Source organism: Salmo salar, chromosome ssa09 (assembly GCF_905237065.1).
Source record: "Salmo salar chromosome ssa09, Ssal_v3.1, whole genome shotgun sequence".
NCBI classification, from domain to species: Eukaryota; Metazoa; Chordata; class Actinopteri; order Salmoniformes; family Salmonidae; genus Salmo; species Salmo salar.
In genome coordinates this window covers 123,475,373-123,495,364 of record NC_059450.1, presented here as the reverse complement: position 1 = coordinate 123,495,364, position 19,992 = coordinate 123,475,373, and the positions used below count along the sequence as shown (strand labels likewise).

The 19,992-nt window shown below is 46.8% G+C and overlaps 1 protein-coding gene across 6 annotated transcripts in view; it reads right to left on the bottom strand.

Annotated features, from left to right (window-relative positions):
* The window catches only part of sphkap (SPHK1 interactor, AKAP domain containing), a 63,319-nt gene that overhangs the window by 15,600 nt on the left and 27,727 nt on the right, over positions 1–19,992 (bottom strand). For all 6 annotated transcript variants that reach the window (XM_014213846.2, XM_014213848.2, XM_014213849.2 and 3 more), the window contains exons 4-7: positions 10,553–10,612; positions 8,888–9,031; positions 8,335–8,596; positions 3,121–6,601 (exon numbers count right to left, since the gene is read on the bottom strand). In XM_014213846.2, the coding sequence (XP_014069321.1) occupies positions 3,121–6,601; positions 8,335–8,596; positions 8,888–9,031; positions 10,553–10,612 (3,947 nt within the window). The remainder of the gene's footprint in view (positions 1–3,120; positions 6,602–8,334; positions 8,597–8,887; positions 9,032–10,552; positions 10,613–19,992) is intronic.

Below are 19,992 nucleotides of genomic sequence, written 5' to 3'. Positions count from 1 at the left end.
TTCAGATTTTTTTGTTCCCAATAGAAATGAATGGTAGATAATGTATTGTGTCATTTTCGAGCGTTGGACTAGTAACCGAAAGGTTGCTAGATCGAATCCCCGAGCTGACAAGGTAGAAATCTGTCGTTCTGAACAAGGCAGTTAACCCACTGTTCCTAGACCGTCATTGAAAATAAAATGTGTTATTAACTGGCTTGCCTAGTTAAATAAATACAAATTTAAAAACGAACTGTGGATAACAGTCGTTCAAGTTCATCATAGCAAAGCGATTCACATTTCTTGCTAGCTAACCAAATGACTCTTGCATCTCTAGCTGTAGCCACCGAAAAACGATATGAGGGGAAAAAGTCAGTCACTCATACCTCCAATGACATGACATCCTCCCAGCAGATAGCTAACGTTAGGCTCTGTGTTTTTAGCTTGCTAAATAAATATATACGCTAGCCCAGCGTGTCAAACTCAATCAGCGCATGGGCCATATTGAAAAACACAATGAATTCGCAGGCCAGGTGTGCAATTGCGACCCAAACTGGCCATAGTTTTATTTGAAAAAATATCTCCCTTTATAATGTCCAGTTAACGTTAAGTCCATAGGATGCTGTATATAGAAATCATATTTTTCCAGCTTTTGCTTCCCTGCTTGTATATGTGCATAATATAATGTGACCTTAATCAAAAAGTATTTAATAACTCCAAATAACAAAAAGGTAGCTGTAGGTTGTTGTAACATTTAAACTTAAAACATGTTTTTCTTTTTTTTTGCACAGCATGGATCATCGGTGTGGTTGAGTGCAACAATGCTGTATGGTGCACTCTACATGTATTGTAGTTGAGTAGCCAACCTAGGCTACTGCTCTGTTATAATAGGCCTACACGTTTCTCCTTTGCATTGTGTTTTGTTGCAGGTTTAGTTTTGTTGCAGTAATTTCATAAAGTAGATTACTCAACTGTTGACTAATTCATACTAGCTTGTGTGTCCTATTCGGCCCACTGGCCTTGTGTTTGACACGTGTGCTAGCCTATTAGCCAAGTTATAACTAGCTTGTGATCATTGTCCTTGCGAGTTTGATTATATTGACATTTCCAGCTTTAGTTACAGCCGTCCGTTTTTGAGACATTGAAACTGAAACAGTGCATCCTAAATGGGTGGAGGCAGCAAATGATGTATGAGGCAAGCTGTGATTTACAACCTGATAGAAATATTTTAAAATCATGCATTGTACTGCATCCATATAATCATGCATTGTACTGCATCCATATATTCTGCCAAAAATGGCTTACTGTACGTTATGAATATTTTTTTTTACTCTTATAAAGTTGGTTTTGAAGAATAAACTGGGAATTTGATATTTTTTTACTGATATTATGATTGTCGGTTTCATATCTGCAAAGTAATTCAAACGCTGTCAGTTCCACTATAAATTAGTCAAAAGTTTAGTCACATATTCCTTGCACGCAATGACTAAATCAATCTTGTGACTTTACAAACTCGCTGGATGCATTTACAGTTTGTTTTGGTTGTGTTTTGGGTTATGTTTTGCCAGTACCTGAATGATGACAGCAGTACTTTTCTTTCTAATTAAGTAGATAAGATGTTTCATCATGAATAATGATTAGGGAGATGCCGTTAAGAGGCAACAACAAAACATGCTAACCTCTCACCATTACCAATAACTGGGGAGGTCAGAATTTTTGGGGGCTATGATCTTTATGCCTCTGTAACCTTCTCATTCATCATTATTCACGATTCATTCATGATTATCCATAATCATGGTAGCATCCACATGAATGTAGAAGTGTTCACAAACATCTTCTATTCTTACTTACAATAAAAGTGACTCCAAAATGGCACAAAATATTATTCACCATTCAGTTCATACTGGGTAAAACATAATGGGCAATTCCATGGTAACAGAAAAACCAAAAACTATTATTGCAAAGTTAAACAAACCATATGCACAAGGATGACTTCCAACAATTTCCACAGAAAATGTAAAAAAAAAAAACATTTACTGGAAGAACAGTGCAGATGCAAAGTTTGGTAACAGAATGACGGCACAAACCTTTGCTTTTTGTTTGAAATACATTTTAAAGAAAGAAATCTGAGCATCATTCTGTTAGCTTGGAATTGTCCAAATCCAGAACACAACCAAAACAAACCGCAAATGCATCCAACAATTTTGTAGTCACAAGCTTCATGTAATCATTGCCTGCAAGGAATACAGGACCAAATACCAACATTTTGATTACTTTAATACTAGTGAATGTGTCCAAATACTTGTGAATTCTTCAAATGGGGGACTAGATATATAAAGTACTTTCATTTCTAAACTGTAAAACAGATATGAATGAAAATCCCCTCAACTAAAAGCTGACATTCTGTACTCTCGCCTAATATGAAATATAAAATGCTGGAGTATAGAGGAAAAAAAAATGTTGCTTTACTGTCCAAATACATATTTATTTATTTAACCTTTATTTAACTAGGCAAGTCACTTAAGAACAAATTCTTATTTACAATGACGGCCTACACCGGCCAAACCCGGACGACATGCGCCGCCCTTTGGGACTCCCAATCACGGCCGGTTGTGATATAACCTGGATTCGAACCAGGGTGTCTGTAGTGACACCTCTAGCACTGAGATACAGTGCCTTAGACCGCTGCGCCGCTCGTGAGCATATGGGGGAGTGTATATATATATGTGTGTGTGTTTGGGTTCGTATGAGTGTTTATGAGTATCTGCAGTATGTCGTGACTAGAGGCATGTCTATGCCACCTTGAAGATCAAGGTTAGCTTTAGATAAAAGCTGTAGCCTCCAACACAGAAACATGACTCATAACCTGGCTGTGGGTGTGTATAACCACAGAGACTTTCACAATAGACTACGTTCTCTCTGTGGATGCAGTAGAAGCCATTATGTGGCTGGGTCTCTGATACCCAACACTATAAAGAGTTTAACAACTCATGGATGATTTTTGATTTATAAACACATTCGGTCACAATTCAAGGTGTTTTGGAAAATCATTTCCAAGGAGGAATATGGAAAGATACTACCATCTCTCTTTGTTTGAGGGTGCGATTGACTCACAGGGGAATCACTCACTGAGAGAGAGCTTACCTGCTGCGGCTCACTGAGGCCCTCTCAGCACGCCACTGGGCTGTCCCCTCAGGGGGCGCTGGGTCCCAGGGGTGATGCCAGGCCCTTTCCACTGGATTTCCAGACTCCGGATCGTCCCTCTGATCTGTCTCGATGTGGATCACCGGTACAGGGACCTCCCTGGGGCCCCTGATGGGGGGACCCGCTGCTGTACATGTGCTGTCTCCGCCCCCTCCTGGTTGCTCCTGGCTGGCTCTGCTCCGGGTGCAGCCAGGGCGGGACTGTTTGAAGCCTCTCCTCCTCTCCCCCACGGGCATGTGTTGTTGTCGCCCCACCACGCCCCCTCCTCCGGCTCCATCCCCTTCCTGTAGGACAGACTTCCCGGTTTCCACGATGTCTGCGGCCAGGCGGTTGGCATACTGCAGCATGTGGGTCTGGGACTCTGCATCCACTAGGTCAATGCTGTCCTCCGGGTCCGCAATGATCTTGTTCTTCCGCATCAGGGACTCAATGGAGCTGGACCAGGTCTCGTGGATCAGCATGTCAGTGATCTGGTCAGTCTGGCCCCTCTGGTACAGACATGAGTCAGACTTGCAGAGGCCCGTGGCAGACACCTGCACCGAGTTGGTGGGGTAGATGTTGAGCGTGTCCCCGTGCACATTGCGGACGAAGCCATCAAAGGAGTTGGCCTTGATGGGCGAGTTGACGGTCAGCCTGGAGTCTGAGAAACGTCTGTCTGGCACGGAGGACTGACGGATACAGAAGAGGGTTCTGGGAGATGGAGGCAATAGGCTGTTGCTCCACTCTTTAGTTCTGCCCATACTGTAGTCTTTGCTCTCCATGTCCATGTCTTTGAGCATGAACCTGTAGAATTCCTCCGTGATGCTCTCCGTACTGGACTGCTTGGACAGACAGGAGGTGGTCCTCACATTGAGGTGGCCGTTCTTCTTGGTGGCTGCCTGCTGCACGGCTGCCGCCAGGATGCTGCTGGCATTCTGCCCGGCGTAGTAGTCCAGGAGCAGGTCAAAACCCCGGCCCTCCATCTCCATCTGGTTCACCATGAAGCGGGAGAACTCATCCGTAATGCTCTCGCAGCTGGACTGCTTAGAGATGGAGCCTCCCCTGCTCAGGTTCTGGCCCAGCCGGCTGCCAGGGCCCAGGGTGTTGGGGGTACCCGGGGGGCCTGCGTCCTCCTCTGGGATGCTTTCGTAGCTGGCGGCCTTGCCCCGGCTCCACCGCTCGCACTGCAGCCGGCTGCGGGTCTGCTGGCCGGGCTTGGAGGTGTCAACTACGTTGAGCTCGGGGCAGTTCATGATGCGGGCGGTGACCTCGGAGGCAAAGAGTGCAAATGGGTCTAGAGTCTGGGGCATGTCGTCTAGGTTGACGGTCTCATCCACCACGCGGTTGACCAGGCACTCCATCAACTCGGGCTGCTCCTCCGTCTTCCTCTTTATCTCACTGAGGCGTGGCGGCCGGTGCTTTTTGGATGCCACACCGCCGTTCTGGCCCTCCTTTCTGCGGAGGGCCGTGCAACAAGAGGGCAGCAGGTAGCCCCCCTCGGGGTAGTAGCCGGCTGCGCCCTTCAAGGCACAGAACCACGGCTGCTTCCCGCTGGAGTTCTCCAGGCAGATGGCGGCCAGCTCAGTGGCCATTGAGACCACGGTGGTGGCCAGGTCATCAGCGAAGTAGTTGACGGGGGTAGTTCTGGACTCTGAGTCCATCTTTAGGCAGACCAAGGCCCCTGTGGTGGAGGAGCTAAAAGAGGACTGAGGGGTCAGAGAAGACTGTCTGCTGTCCGTACTGGCTCTCCATCTTTTCTCTGTGCCCAGGGATGAAGAGACCTGGTGGGGTAAGCTCTCTGTAAAAGGCTCTCTGATGTTTCCTCTGGCCTGCTGGCCCTGGAGGTCATAGCAGTCCTTAGTAGAGGACGAGACTTTCGTCGGAGCTTGTCTGAGCTGCTGCTGCTGTCTGATATGTGGCGAGCTGTGAGACCCATAAGGTTCGCTCTCCCTCTCCTCGAGTCCATATTTGTCCTCCATTATCGCAGAGTAGATGGGCGTCTTCTCTGCCCAGTGGGCTTCACAATTATCGGGCTGGCTGGAGCCGACGAAGCGCTGTAATTGACTTAATGGTTCCTTGGTGGTGGCGGCCGCCTCATAGTCCCTGGAGCCGATATCATCCTCTTGTCTGTCAAACGACCCTATATCACATTTAGAAATGTCACCGATCCGCTTTGAAGTGAGACAAAGGACGTCGAAGAGCACATTGCTCACGCTCTCCTGCAGAAAGCCCTGGATATCAGGGACGTCTTTGCCCGGGCCTTCTAGTTCTCTTTTCTTTTTAGCTTTCTCAAACGCGTGCTTGAAGAGGCCATTGGCCACCTCGCTGATGAAATCGTCCACCTCAGTTTCATCCATTTTGTCCAGATAGGACTTTTTGGGAGACGTGATGCCATCCACGATCCTGTTGTGGGTGGACTCCAGTAGGTGGGCCACACTCTTGTAGTCCTGGGGCTGAGCCAGCACCCCTGCTGCCTCCTTGTGAAGAACTTCAGCGATGCTGGTGCGGAAGGCCTCGATGCTGGTTCCCTCGGCAACGCTGCAGTGAAGAGTGACGGCCGTGGAGGCCTGCGCTGCAGATAGGAGTCCCACGGAGGCGGCTGAGTAGACCTCGGTGGTGGAGTCGTCTTCTGACTCGCAGCCCCCCTCCTCGGCCTCTTCAGCTAGCTCCACAACGGCCACTGCCCCCGCCACCTGGGCCATACCGCACATGGCTGAGGAGAAGGAGTAGTCAGTGCCCTCAGGGTCTCTCTGTCCCTCTCTCTCCATGTCCTCCTCTGTTGGCTCCATCGCTAGCTGCTCTGCTACCTGTGGGCTGGAGATGGTGCCGATGACGCTGGCAGCACATGCCAGGGCCCGCTGCAGGGGTTTGTTGGGGTGGCGTCCACTGGTAGTGGTGGTAGGGTGGAAGCTATGGACCTCTGGTCCGTGTTCTGCCGTTACCTGTCTGGCAGCACCACCAACACCATACTCCACAGCCACGTGAGAGGCCTGGGTACCCAGCCACTCCGGCAGGCCCTCGCAAGAATCCGGGCTCTGCACTATGACGATCTTAGGCAGCTCGAAAGAGCAGGCGCGTGCCCGAGAGGGCTCCTCCGCTCCTGTCCTGGTGAGGCCGGCGGGGGGGCGGTGGCTGCCGGGGGACATGCTCACAGCAGCCTCGGTGGCGAAAGACGGTTCGTCCTGAGACAGGCGGATGAAGGCGTCCTGCAGTACCGACTCAGCCAGGTTGGTGGCGTAGTGGCCGGCCGACTCCTTATTGTGGTGACCGCTAGCTCTCGCCGGTGCCCTTCCTCCTTGTTTCTTGGTGGCTGGGGGGGCGCAAATGGTCACCTCAGAGTCCTCGCTGTCCTGCCACTGGTTCTGGCCCAGGCGTCCCCTCTGACACGCAGGTCTGTCGCTGTGTGCTGCGTCTGCCAAGCCCACTGCCACATCACTGCACTCTGGCTCATTGGGGAGAGAGAGAGAGAGAGAGGCATGTCCAGACCTGTTAGAGAATAGTTCCATCAAACTCCCAATGTGCCACAGCAACAGCAATGACAACCCAGCTCTGGTTTAACCAAGCTAGCAATAACACCAGACTTTCACTGAGCAGCGTTTACCCACTCAAACCTGACTATAGCTACCAACCAAACCCTAGCTGGTCCCAGTTAAGTTTGTGCTGTCTTACCAATGACCATAAGAGTTGGCTACACAGGCTACAATACAACACAAACAGATCTGGGAAAAGGCTAACTTACCCCCATGCAAAGTAAAAAAGAACAACCTATTTGATTATGAATATTACTGGTACATTGACTCAAAGGAGAGGCTAACCTTCACACAGTATTGGTTCTAATTTCATACAGGCAGGGCTGAGAACAATACAGATACAAAATACTATAAACATCAATGTATCCAAATAAACTACAAAATACTTGTATTTTGTAATGTATTTAAATAAAATACATGTATTTTCTATTTTAAAATACCAAAATACATTTGCACGTGCCGGCCCGAACAGAAACAAAATTCTCAGTAACAGTTACAAAAATGTTTTTACTGGCAATGACTGTAAGATGTCGTTTAACTACCTTAGTTGAGCAAGTCACTCTGGATAAGTGTGTCTGCTAAATGACCAAAAAATGTAATGTATACAGTATGTGAAAATGAACATACCAAAATGAACTGCAAAGCACTCTGGTTATTGTTTCGGGGTGGAGCTCATGAATAATACTCATTATGCTTTGCAATTGTTCATTTTTACATATACATTTAGTTCATTTAGCAGATGCTTTTATCACCATAGTGCCATCAGACTTCTGATACCAACGCAGTGAAAGGGGGGCCACAATAGGTGAACCACTATAAATTACAGTATTTAGATACATTGGAGTGTAGTTCATCCCAATGTAATTAAAATGACAAAATACACAGAAGTAATTAAAATACGTATTTCAAATACAATGTAACAGAAATACTGTCCATCTCTGCGTACACGAGATGAATTATAGATAAGGGGAGACTGCAGAAAAGCACAGCCAAGCTCAGGGCCATATTCTGTATATTAATCTCGATCATGCAAGGGATACACGCATTAAGGAGCTACGAAGCCAGCCAGCCACAGAGAAGTGTTTTTACAGATGAAGACTGACAGGCACGAGAGAACAAGAGAACAACAGGACAAGCGGCTGGGCGCCTGTCGTTCCCTTTTGAAACGAGTTGAGGGACATCTTCAGTGGTAAGAATAGCTTTCAAGGAACATGTAGACTATTCGTGATTTCCATACTGAAGACTCTATAATAAACACTACATCAATAACAACTTAGATTCTTATTGAGGTTGTTATCAGTACCTATACACTGACCTGTTTTGAGAGTAGGCTACTGAATAATGTATTACCTTACAAAAATGCCAGATTTTTCCTCCCAAAATGAGTGCTTCGCGTTAGATTATTTGTAAATAAAAAATGATTATTCCATTTAGCATTCACTTTTGTCGAAAGTGACCTAGAACAGTGACTGAGATCGACATTGACAGGATCAAACCCACAAACCTGCTGTTGCTATCCTCATGCTATACAAATTTAGCCACATAGGACTACATTACTCTACTTTCATATTCACCACATATGTCAGTAAAATATATTGAACTCAAATACAGTACATGGGTATTCAAAAGGATGAGAGAAAATCACCGTTTCGTAAGCCGTCATCCTCGATGTCATCCCCCAGGTGTTCTGAGGCAGTGAGGAAGTCCTCCTCTATGGATGAGAAGGAGCGATTGGTGTCATCATCCAGCCTCTGCCCTGCCATCATCCGCCCCTGGGACCCCTGGGACCCCTGCCTCTCCTGACCCCACTGTAGCCCGATCAGGAACTTGTTGATCTCATAGATGATGCTGGTGGGCCGCCGGCCCCCAGCACACTGGACCAGGCACACATCTGTACACCTCTGGCCCTGGAGGCAACACACACACACACACACGCAGGCACACAGGTACAAACACGCGCGCGCGCACACACACACACAGAGGAAGGAAAGAATTCAATAATTGATGAGTTCTACCTTGTGTGCTCGTGTAACACTCAGAGCTGACGAGTCAGTCAAACAGTGGATGGATTGGGATGGAGGGATCTCAACAAACCATCAATATAAAATGAGAAGGAAGAAGTGTGTGTGTGTGTGTGTGTGTGTGTGTGTGTGTGTGTGTGTGTGTGTGTGTGTGTGTGTGTGTGTGTGTGCGCTCACCTGTGTGTGGGTGGGGTACTGGTGAGGGTGAGAGGGGTCCGGAGTCTCCAAACCACCGAGCAGCAGGATCTCGTTCACCTTGGGCTGTCGCACGCTCAGAGAGCCAACCAGCTTGGGCAGGTCTGGAGAGATCGAGGCCAGTTTCTAGAGGAAAGAGAGACGTCGCCCACAGTCACTGTGATAGTCACACAGGCAGTCATCACCAGCACAAACCTGCTAATTACCTAAACAAATCAACCCCTCTCACCCAGGCTAATTATCCTGAATCCATGACAACAGAGCCAGTGTTTACGATGGTTAAGAAAGACTGGGGGAACAGGCGGAGAGGAGAGGAAAGAGGCGAGAGGATGAGAGAGGGAGCAGAGGAGTTAATGGGTAGGGGGGAGGAAAGGGGAGGAAAGGGGAGGAGGGAGGAGAGCATGGGTAGGGGGGAGGAGAGGGAAGAGAGGATATGAAAGGAGAGCATGGGTAGGGGGAAGGAGAGGGAAGAGAGGATATGAGAGGAGAGCATGGGTAGGGGGAGGAGAGGGAAGAGAGTATATGAGAGGAGAGCATGGGTAGGGGGAGGAAAGGGAAGAGAGGATATGAGAGGAGAGCATGGGTAGGGGGAGGAGAGGGAAGAGAGGAGAGCATGGGTAGGGGGAGGAAAGGGAAGAGAGGAGAGCATGGGTAGGGGAGAGGAAAGGGAAGAGAGGAGAGCATGGGTAGGGGGAGGAAAGGGAAGAGAGGAGAGCATGGGTAGGGGGAGGAGAGGGAAGAGAGGATATGAGAGGAGAGCATGGGTAAGGGTGAGGAAAGGGAAGAGAGGTTATGAGAGGAGAGCATGGGTAGGGGGGAGGAGAGGGAAGAGGGAATATGAGAGGAGAGCATGGGTAGGGGGAGGAGAGGGAAGAGGGAATATGAGAGGAGAGCATGTATAGGGGGAAGGAGAGGGAAGAGAGGTTATGAGAGGAGAGCATGGGTAGGGGGAGGAGAGGGAAGAGAGGTTATGAGAGGAGAGCATGTATAGGGGGAAGGAGAGGGAAGAGAGGTTATGAGAGGAGAGCATGGGTAGGGGGAGGAGAGGGAAGAGAGGTTATGAGAGCAGAGCATCGGTAGGGGGAGGAGAGGGAAGAGAGGTTATGAGAGGAGAGCATCGGTAGGGGGAGGAGAGGGAAGAGAGGTTATGAGAGGAGAGCATGGATAGGGGGAGGAGTGGGAAGAGAGGTTATGAGAGGAGAGCATCGGTAGGGGGAGGAGAGGGAAGAGAGGTTATGAGAGGAGAGCATGGGTAGGGGGAGGAGTGGGAAGAGAGGATATGAGAGGAGAGCATGGGGTGGCAGGTAGCCTAGTGGTTAGAGTGTTGGGCCAGTAACCGAAAGGGTGCTGGATTGAGTCCCCGAGCTGACAAGGTAAAAATCTGTCGTTCTGCCCCTGAACAAGGCAGTTAACCCACTGTTCCTGCGTAGGCCGTCATTGTAAATTAGAATTTGTTCTTAACTGACTTGCCTAGTTAAATTAATAAATAAATGGGTAGGGGAAAGAGGAGAGCATGGGTAAGGGAGAGGGAAGAGAGGAGAGCATGGGTAAGGGAGAGGGAAGAGAGGAGAACATGGGTAGGGGAGAGGGAAGAGAGGAGAGCATGGGTAGGGGGGAGAAGAGAGATGAAGAGAGAAGCCCGCACACCTTGATGCAGCTGTCGTTGTGACGATCCACCTTCTGCTGGTCCAGATTCACAAAGCACATCTGCAATGAGAGGGAAAAAGCTTCAGAACATTGGCTTTACTCAGATAAAAGCATGATTAGTCTGACAGAGAATGCAAACATGCTGTGTTAGCTCTCACAGCCCATTTACAAACCTCTAGCAGGAGTTGATTTTGGTATGGCAACGTAAGACTAAGCAGGACACAACAGGGCTAATTGGCACCCACTCAGTCAGTCAGTCCCCAGGGAGCGAGCGACAGTCCCTACATACAGAATTTCACTGAATGGGTCCCAAATTACACTCTATTCCCTACATAGTGCATTACTTTTGACCAGAGCCCCTATTTGCCCTGGTCAAAGAAGTGCACTATATAGGGAATGAGGTGCTATTTTAAATGCAGAATAATCTCACTGATTGCTTTCCCATTGTTTACTCAGGGGTGGGTTTTCCAAAGCAATCGTAGATGTATTGGTATGTTATTCCACTTGCCAACCCAGACTATTGAACAGCAAAGTGCTATGAATGTTGTTCATTCATGCATAGAACATTGGACGCACCATCAAACATCGATTTTCATAAGTGTTACTCTGTCACGGCAGTGCGGCTGGATTGTGGATAGAAATTATGTAAAACTTCAGCTACAAATGCTTTGGGAAAGTATTAATCAATAATTGAGTTAATTAGAAAAGGGGTGGTTGCAGAAGGATCATAACTTTATTTTCTTCTCAATGACCAATAAACAGCCCCCCCCAGCTGTAACACACATGCACACACTCCATAACCAGTTCTTCCTCTTATCTATGCATCGTTCTCCACAGCTCTCTCTCTATTCATCCCAGATGAATTTATATACCAGGTTCATCTCTCCAAAACCAATATATAATCAAAAGAGAATCGGAGAAAAGGAGAAATACAAACAGAGGTAAATGATGCAGCAACTGAAATTGGAACGTATGGCCCAATCAGTTTAGAGATAAAACAGTTTGATCTGCCAATCAGGCTAAATCTGGAAGTTTGTTACTCTGTGACATCATGGATGTTAGTCTCTGTTACGAGTGTATTTGATTTTCCTCTTTTACAAATTAGTCTTGCACCCCATTTTATTCCACATAATTTCTGCCTATTTCATTGGTATGTTATCAACAGCAACCAAATAGGGTGAAACACTGAGCTAATCATCCCAAAACTGAAAAGGGGACAGAATTGAACGGAGGAAACAGAACGGTGAAAGCAGCTTGGAAACTGGAGTGGTGCTCTTTATCCGTAGAGTTAAAATGTCCAACAGAGTGAAACAACATAGCAATTTCACCCCTGTTTACATTATCAGCATCACATTCAGCCTTTTCCCTACATTTTTTCAAGAAAGACCACTCTGGTACTTATACAACCCATTTAGAAGCTGTCTTATTATAATGGTGGTTCTATCAAGCCCGTGCAAACTGAGGTGTTGTGAAGGTTATCAAATGATTGGTAACTTATTGTGTCTTGCATGCAGGTCAAAGCAATTGCAGAGAAAAATAAGCAGATGACTGTTGGAGAATGAGAAAGAGCGAGGGCGAAACGGAAGAAAAAAGAAGAGGGAGGGAGGGAAGAGGAACGAGGTAGAGAGAGAGGAGTTGAAAAAATAGGAGATATGGTGCCCTTCCCAAGGACAAAATCATTTAACCAAAATCACCATTAGGTGGGAGTGGCAATCGCCTGCAGTCCCAATGGGTTTCGGGGTGAAAGCTGTATGTGCCATCTAGCTGTCTCTGTCAGTGAGGCCCATCTGAGAGGCAGAGACCACAGATGTGAACGAGGCTCCACCACTAATTCTTCAGAGCAGACAGACGTTTAATCTATGCCTAACTAATTGACGGACAGAGATTACAAATCAAAATAGATGCTAGAAAATAGGGGTTCTGATTGGTTGTACAACCAATCAGAACCCCTATTTTCTAGCATCTATTTTGATTTGTAATCTCTGTCCTATGATAAATAGGGACGGGACAATACCAGTGTTTCGCAATATTTTTTCCTTGGCAAAAATGAAAAGACGAAGCAGGCCACAATCTTTGGTCCTTTAAAAACCTGCTGTATGTAAAATACTGTGCTATAGCTGGGAAAATAAATACATGTGACTCTGGATGAAAACATAATGTTTGTTCCCAACATCAGGGCTGTTTTCCTAAAGATATTAAATCTGCTTCTTGTTCAGTTTCCTTGCCACGATACTAACAAATATCGTGATACTGGTATCATCCTCGACTAACCTGTACTCCCGCACATTGACTCGGTACCGGTAACCCTGTATATAGCCTCCTTATTGTTATTTTAGTTTATTTAGTGAATATTTTCTTAACTGAATTGTTGGTTAAAGGACTTGTAAGTAAGCATTTCATGGTAAGGTCTACATCTGTTGTATTCGGCGCATGTGACAAATACGATTTTATTTGATCCCGGCCCTAATGATAAATGTTGCGATTTTGGCTCATAATTTAGCTATGTGCCCGTTTCCTCTCGTGTTGTGCCCCTGCTGAGGTGGCATACTTTGGATGGGTGCCTGGCGGCTGGAGGACAGCGCTGGGTGTGACCCAGGGTCTCGCGGTTCACCGGGCACCCAACAAGCGGGCAAATCTACAGCTGTGCTCCAGCTCAACCCAGCCCAGCGACCAATCACAACCTCAGGGTGAGTCTACTCTAAATACCATAACCAATCAGGGACAGCTGGGACAGCTGGATGACTCAAACGTGAAACTAATCAAGAGGTTTTTGCAGCGAGTAGCCATGAGGAAAACAGTGGTGGACAGTTATGAGTTTGGAGTAAAACAAATAAAATAAAAAACAAACTCTCTCCTCAGTTAACATGCTGGTGAGATGGGTCATATTCATTAGAAAACACTGTAGCAAAACATTTAGCAACAGACATTTTTTTTGACTGTTTTTGTCTGTTTGACCATGCAGTAGGATTTTAACAGTGAGGAGGCAACAGCAAAACTAGACTTGTCTTGCCTAGAGTGAGCTTTAATTAGTAAACGTGAAGATAAACTGGCAAAAACGGTATAAATATTTACAAACAAAAATAAACAGGACGATGAACTAAAGGTGGGCCTAATAAACTTCCAAATCCAAAACAGCTCTAACCAAAGAAAATCCAGCAGCATCTCAACCTGTTACCTGTCTGTCTTGTCTCACAAACAAAGCAATGACATGCTTCTTGTAGAAATACCCATTATCCAGAATGCATCACAAACTCTTTAAATCACCTACTTGACAATCAACTTCAATAAAGGGTATGAAAAAGGTATACAAACACGTTCAGGGAATATATTCCACATGATAAATATCCCCACATCAATTACAGTCGATAAAATGCTTCTCATAATAAACAGGGGTTAATCAATGTCTGGACATACATAATTAGGAAAGACCCTAGCTTATGTGACAGAAGATATAGGACAATCGTCACAGTGCTTAATGACCATGGTGCTATGACAGCAGTGATGTCACTGTTTTTAATGGAGAACTATAGCTCTGAAAAAAGTGGGTCAGACGTGTTGCTGTTCCTTGGGCAGGGCAGAAGTCAGGTGTGTATGTGTAGTTAAAGCCCTGGACTGGGGGCTGGAGGTTGAATGGTTACAGGACTGGTTACACAAATAGTCAAGACAGGAACACACACAAACACGCCCATAAATGTAGAGACTTGTTAAGACGCTCTGACTCATTTTCCATAAAGATTACAAACATTCACAGGCTATAAAGTAATATAATGCAAAACACACACACATGCTTGGTCACAGAAGCACAGGCGCAGAAATTCCTTAAAACATGTTACGGCTAACTTTCAACAACATCCAGTGAAATTGCAGAGCGCGAAATTCTAATTAAATGATTAGAAATATTTAACTTTCATAAAATCACAAGTGCAATACACCAAAATAAAGCTTAACTTCTTGTTAATCCAGCCGCCGTGTCAGATTTCTAAAAGGCTTTACGGTGAAAGCAAACCATGCGATTATCTGAGGACAGCGCCCCATCATACAAACACATGAAAATAATATTTCAACCAGGCAGGTGCGACACGAAAGTCAGAAGTAACGATATAATTCATGCCTTACCTTTGAAGATCTTCTGTTGGCACTCCAAAATGTCCCAGAAACATCACAAATGGTCCTTTTGTTCGATAAATTCCTTGTTTATATCCCCAAAATGTCAATTTATTTGGCGAGTTTGATTCAGAAATACACCGGTTCCAACTCGCCCAACATGACTACAAATTATCTAATAAGTTACCTGTAAACTTGGTCCAAACATTTCAAACAACTTTCCTAATCCAACCTTAGGCATCCTAAAACGTAAATAATCGATAAAATTTAAGACGGAATGTACTGTGTTCAATAGCGGATAAAATCAACGTGGAGCGAGCTCCAGGTTGCGCGCAACAATAGAGTCCACTTGGCTTGACACTTAGAAAGTACAGCTCATTTCTCCCAAAAAAAAACATCAACCAATTTCTAAAGACTGTTGACATCTAGTGGAAGCCATAGGAACTGCAACCAGGTGCCTCATAAATATAGTTCCCCATAGAAACCCAATTGAAAATCCAGCGAACCCCAAAATAAATTCCTGGATGGTTTGTCCTCGGGGTTTCACCTGCCAAATAAGTTCTGTTATACTCACAGACATTATTTTAAGTTTTACAAACTTTAGAGTGTTTTCTATCCAAATCTACCAATTATATGCATATCCTCGCTTTTGGGCCTGAGTAGCAGGCAGTTTACTTTGGGCACGCTTTTCATCCGGAAGTGAAAATACTGCCCCCTAGCCCAAAGAGGTTTAAAGAATCTCACTCATTTTCAATAAAGATTACAAACATTCACAGGCTATAATTGTCACGGCTGTTCGAAGGAGCGGACCAAAATGCAGCGTGTTCGTAGTTCCACATATTTATTAAACGTTAAACTGAATGCAATACACTTAAATACACAAAAACAACAAACCGAGACGCAGAGAGGAAAACACACTACTCAAAAGATAATAACCCACAAACAGGAAGAGAAAAACCCCTACTTAAATATGATCTCTAATCAGAGGATCAGCTGCCTCCAATTAGAGATCAACCCCAAACAATCCCAACATAGAAATAGACAAACGAGAACTTAAACATAGAAATAGAAAACATAGAACAACCCAAAACACCCCCTGTCACGCCCTGCCCTACTCTAATATAGAAAATGACATCTTACTAGGGTCAGGACGTGACAGTACCCCCCCCCCCTCCAAAGGTGCAGTCTCCGAATGCAAACAAACAAAAAAACAACAACAAAACAACCACAAAACACAAAGGTAGGGTAGGGTGGGTGACTAATGTCTATGGCGGCGGCTCTGGTTCTGGTTCCGGGCGTAGTACCCCCACCGCCCGCTGATCCCCCCACTTCTGTATGTCCGGAGGAACCAGACCATGGATCATCGCCGGAGGCTTCGGACCGCCAACCGCCGCTGAAGACTCTGGGCTAAAGGCCGCCGCTGAAGACACTGGGTTGCAGACCGCCGCTGAAGGCTCTGGGTTGCAGACCACCGCTGAAGGCTCTGGGTTGCAGACCACCGCTGAAGGCTCTGGGTTGCGATCCTTCTCAATAGGTTCCGGACTGTGGGCCGTCTCAGTAGGTTCCCGACTGTGGGCCGTCTCAGTAGGTTCCCGACTGTGGGCCGTCTCAGTAGGTTCCCGACTGTGGGCCGTCTCAGTAGGTTCCCGACTGTGGGCCGTCTCAGTAGGTTCCCGACTGTGGGCCGTCTCAGTAGGTTCCCGACTGTGGGCCGTCTCAGTAGGTTCCCGACTGTGGGCCGTCTCAGTAGGTTCCCGACTGTGGGCCGTCTCAGTAGGTTCCCGACTGTGGGCCGTCTCAGTAGGTTCCCGACTGTGGGCCGTCTCAGTAGGTTCCGGACGGGGAACTGTCGCCGGAAGCTCTGGACGGGGAACTGTCGCCGGAAGCTCTGGACGGGGAACTGTCGCCGGAAGCTCTGGACGGGGAACTGTCGCCGGAAGCTCTGGACGGGGAACTGTCGCCGGAAGCTCTGGACGGGGAACTGTCGCCGGAAGCTCTGGACGGGGAACCGTCGCCATGCGTGGTACTGGCATGGGTGGCGCCAGACTGGTAACACGCACCTAAGGGCGAGTGCGGGGAGCAGGAACAGGACACTCCGGACTGGGCATGTGCACTGGAGGTCTGATGCGTGGGACTGGCCTAGGTGGCGCCAGAATGGTAACACGCACCTCAGGGCGAGTGTGGGGAGCAGGAACAGGACACTCCAGACTGGGCATGCGTACTGGAGATCTGATGCGTGGGGCTGGCATAGGAGGTGCCAGACTAGTAACACACACCACAGGGCGAGTGCGGGAAGCAGGAACAGGATATACTGGGCCGTGGAGGCGCACTGGAGATCTCGAGCGTAGAGCTGGCACAACCCGTTCTGGCTGGATGCTCAACCTAGCTCGACTAATGCAGGGCACGGGCACAGATCGCACCGGCCTGTGAATGCGCCCTGACGACACAGTGCGCATCACCACATAATACGGTGCTTGCCCTGTCACTCGCTCCCCACGATAAGCACGGGGAGTTGGCTCAGGTCTCCACCCTGACTCTGCCAAACTTCCCGTGTGCCCCCCAACAAAATTATTTTGGGGCTGCCTCTCAGCCTTGTCTCTCGGTGCATATCGAGCCTCGTAGTATCGTCGCTCCTTTTTTGCTGCTTCGATTTCCTCCTTCGGGCGTCGATACTCCCCAGCCTGACTCCAGGGTCCTTCCCCGTCCACAATTTCCTCCCAAGTCCATTTCTCCTGCTGCTCCATTCCACGCTGCTTGGTCCTTTGGTGGTGGGTTATTCTGTCACGGCTGTTCGAAGGAGCGGACCAAAATGCAGCGTGTTCGTAGTTCCACATATTTATTAAACGTGAAACTGAATGCAATACACTTAAATACTTGAATATACAAAAACAACAAACCGTGACGCAGAGAGGAAAACACACTACTCAAAAGATAATAACCCACAAACAGGAAGAGAAAAACCCCTACTTAAATATGATCTCTAATCAGAGGCAATGAGGATCAGCTGCCTCCAATTAGAGATCAACCCCAAACAATCCCAACATAGAAATAGACAAACTAGAACTTAAACATAGAAATAGAAAACATAAAACAACCAAAAACACCCCCTGTCACGCCCTGCCCTACTCTACTATAGAAAATGACATCTTACTAGGTTCAGGACGTGACAATAATACAATATATTGCAATACACACACATGCTTGGTCACACAAACACAGGTGCAGAAACTCCTTAATACACTCTCACTCATTTTCGATAAAGATTACAAATATTCACAGGCTATGTAGTGCAATACATATGCACGCGCACATCCACATCATCCTCCACCCACCCTAATCTCTCCCCTCAACAACAAATCCTCTTCCCCTCACTCAATCTCACCCTCCTTTCCACCCTTCTTTTCAACTCTAACCTCTGTCGCTCTCGTTCTCTCTACGCCCCATTGCTCTCATCTCAGCACACTCAGTCATTCTTCCTGTGTCTGCTGTGTGTTCCCCTGTGGTTGTTATGTAAGCCCGCCACAGCCAGGCCATGTTGTGACTGTGAGCCACTTGGACGCTCTGTCTCTGGTTGTCTCTCAAATGGTACCCTGTTCCCTATATCATGCACTACAGTAGTGCACTAAATAGGGAATACGGTGCTGTTTGGAACACATCCTTGGTATCCTACTGTGGCTTCTGACCCCTGACCTCCAAGCAATAGCGCCAGCCAGGAGGCATTACATGCACTTCCATTATTAATATGCACTGTCTGTATGCTGGTCTGGGTTGTGATAGTCTCTCGTGAACAGATTGCACGTAAACCGAAGAAAATGACCTAGCTGACAAAATTACGCAAGATTTTAGTTCCCGGGAGATTAGGGTTATGGAGCTCATTGAATATTCACAGCACTAATGTGTATAGTGTCTACACCTGTTCAGCTCTCCATTCAGCCTTTGCCTCCAACTCTGGAATAATATTATATAATCTAACTAACTAGTGATGATGTCCCATTGCCAGTCATACCCAATCCTAGACCCAGGCACACAAGCAGGCAGGCAGGCAGGCAGGCACACAGTTGCTGTGGGACCAAGCAGGCAATTAGAGCAGTGAGGAATGATACGAATTGGGAATATCTAATCTCATCACTGTAACTAACGCCGTCCTAGCCCTCAGCCGTGAGATACAGCTTACATTCAGTATTTTTCACCTCCCCTATCTCATTGGATACCGTTCAAATATCTACATAGATGCAGCTTTCAGAGCCCTTAGAGAGTAGAATAAAGACATTAACATGATGTTTCATCATAGAACCTGGCAGCAGAAACAGCAGTGAGGACACTTTGGGTCATATTTTATGGCACACCGTAGCAAAACATTTTGCAATGGCAAAGGAAAATAAGCAAGTTCAGGTCGTTCTTCCCTGTTTCAGTCTGTTTTCTTCCATTTGGTGCCTAACGAACACAACCCAGGTGTCATCCTGCAGTAAGTCAGTTCCTCGGCTGCAGATGGCATGTTTAGTCTATTCTTCCTCACTGGGGCTTTTTAATGATGCCTGTATGGGACACATAGCTGACGTGTATGCTCCCTCCCTCTGAAGTGTTAAACCTAAAGATGAATGGATGACTCTGAGAGCTGTGAGTTTCAAAACAACAAGAGGGGTGTGTGTGTGTGTGTGTGTGTGTGTGTGTGTGTGTGTGTGTGTGTGTGTGTGTGTGTGTGTGTGTGTGTGTGTGTGTGTGTGTGTGTGTGTGTGTGTGTGTGTGTGTGTGTAGAGAGAGAGAGAGAGTGAAACTGGTAATGCTTTTGGTGTTGATGGAATAGGATGAGGTAAATAATAGTGATAAACTCTCGTGACAGATTATTAGTGCATGCAGTATTTGGTTCTGGGGTCTGAGATGAACAATGATATAGATCTCATCTCTACAAGTGTTTAGAACAGGACCCGAAACATAACTCTGTAACTACACTGTAACTAGCAGAGCAGAACTGAAGGCGCAGAAATTGCTTACCCTCCGTCAATGTGTTCAGGGATTTGATGGAATTCACTGTGACTATCTCAGCTATCTTCATTTCTGTTCACTCCATGCATTAAAACATGAGAGAGTGATCAAAGGTGAGGAGTGACAAGAGAGAACTTACAAGCTTTTATCTTATCACTTTGAGCTCCTGAGTGCATAGTCCCTTTTCCTTCCGGAGCCTTCCACACACACATTCCTGTCCCTATTCAGGAATATACAGCACTGTAATTGTCACATCCTCAACCAGGTAGTGTGGCCATATTGTCTTCATCGAATGAAATGAATGGACTGTCACGGTTGTCGTAAGGAGAGGACCAAAATGCAGCAGGGAAGTG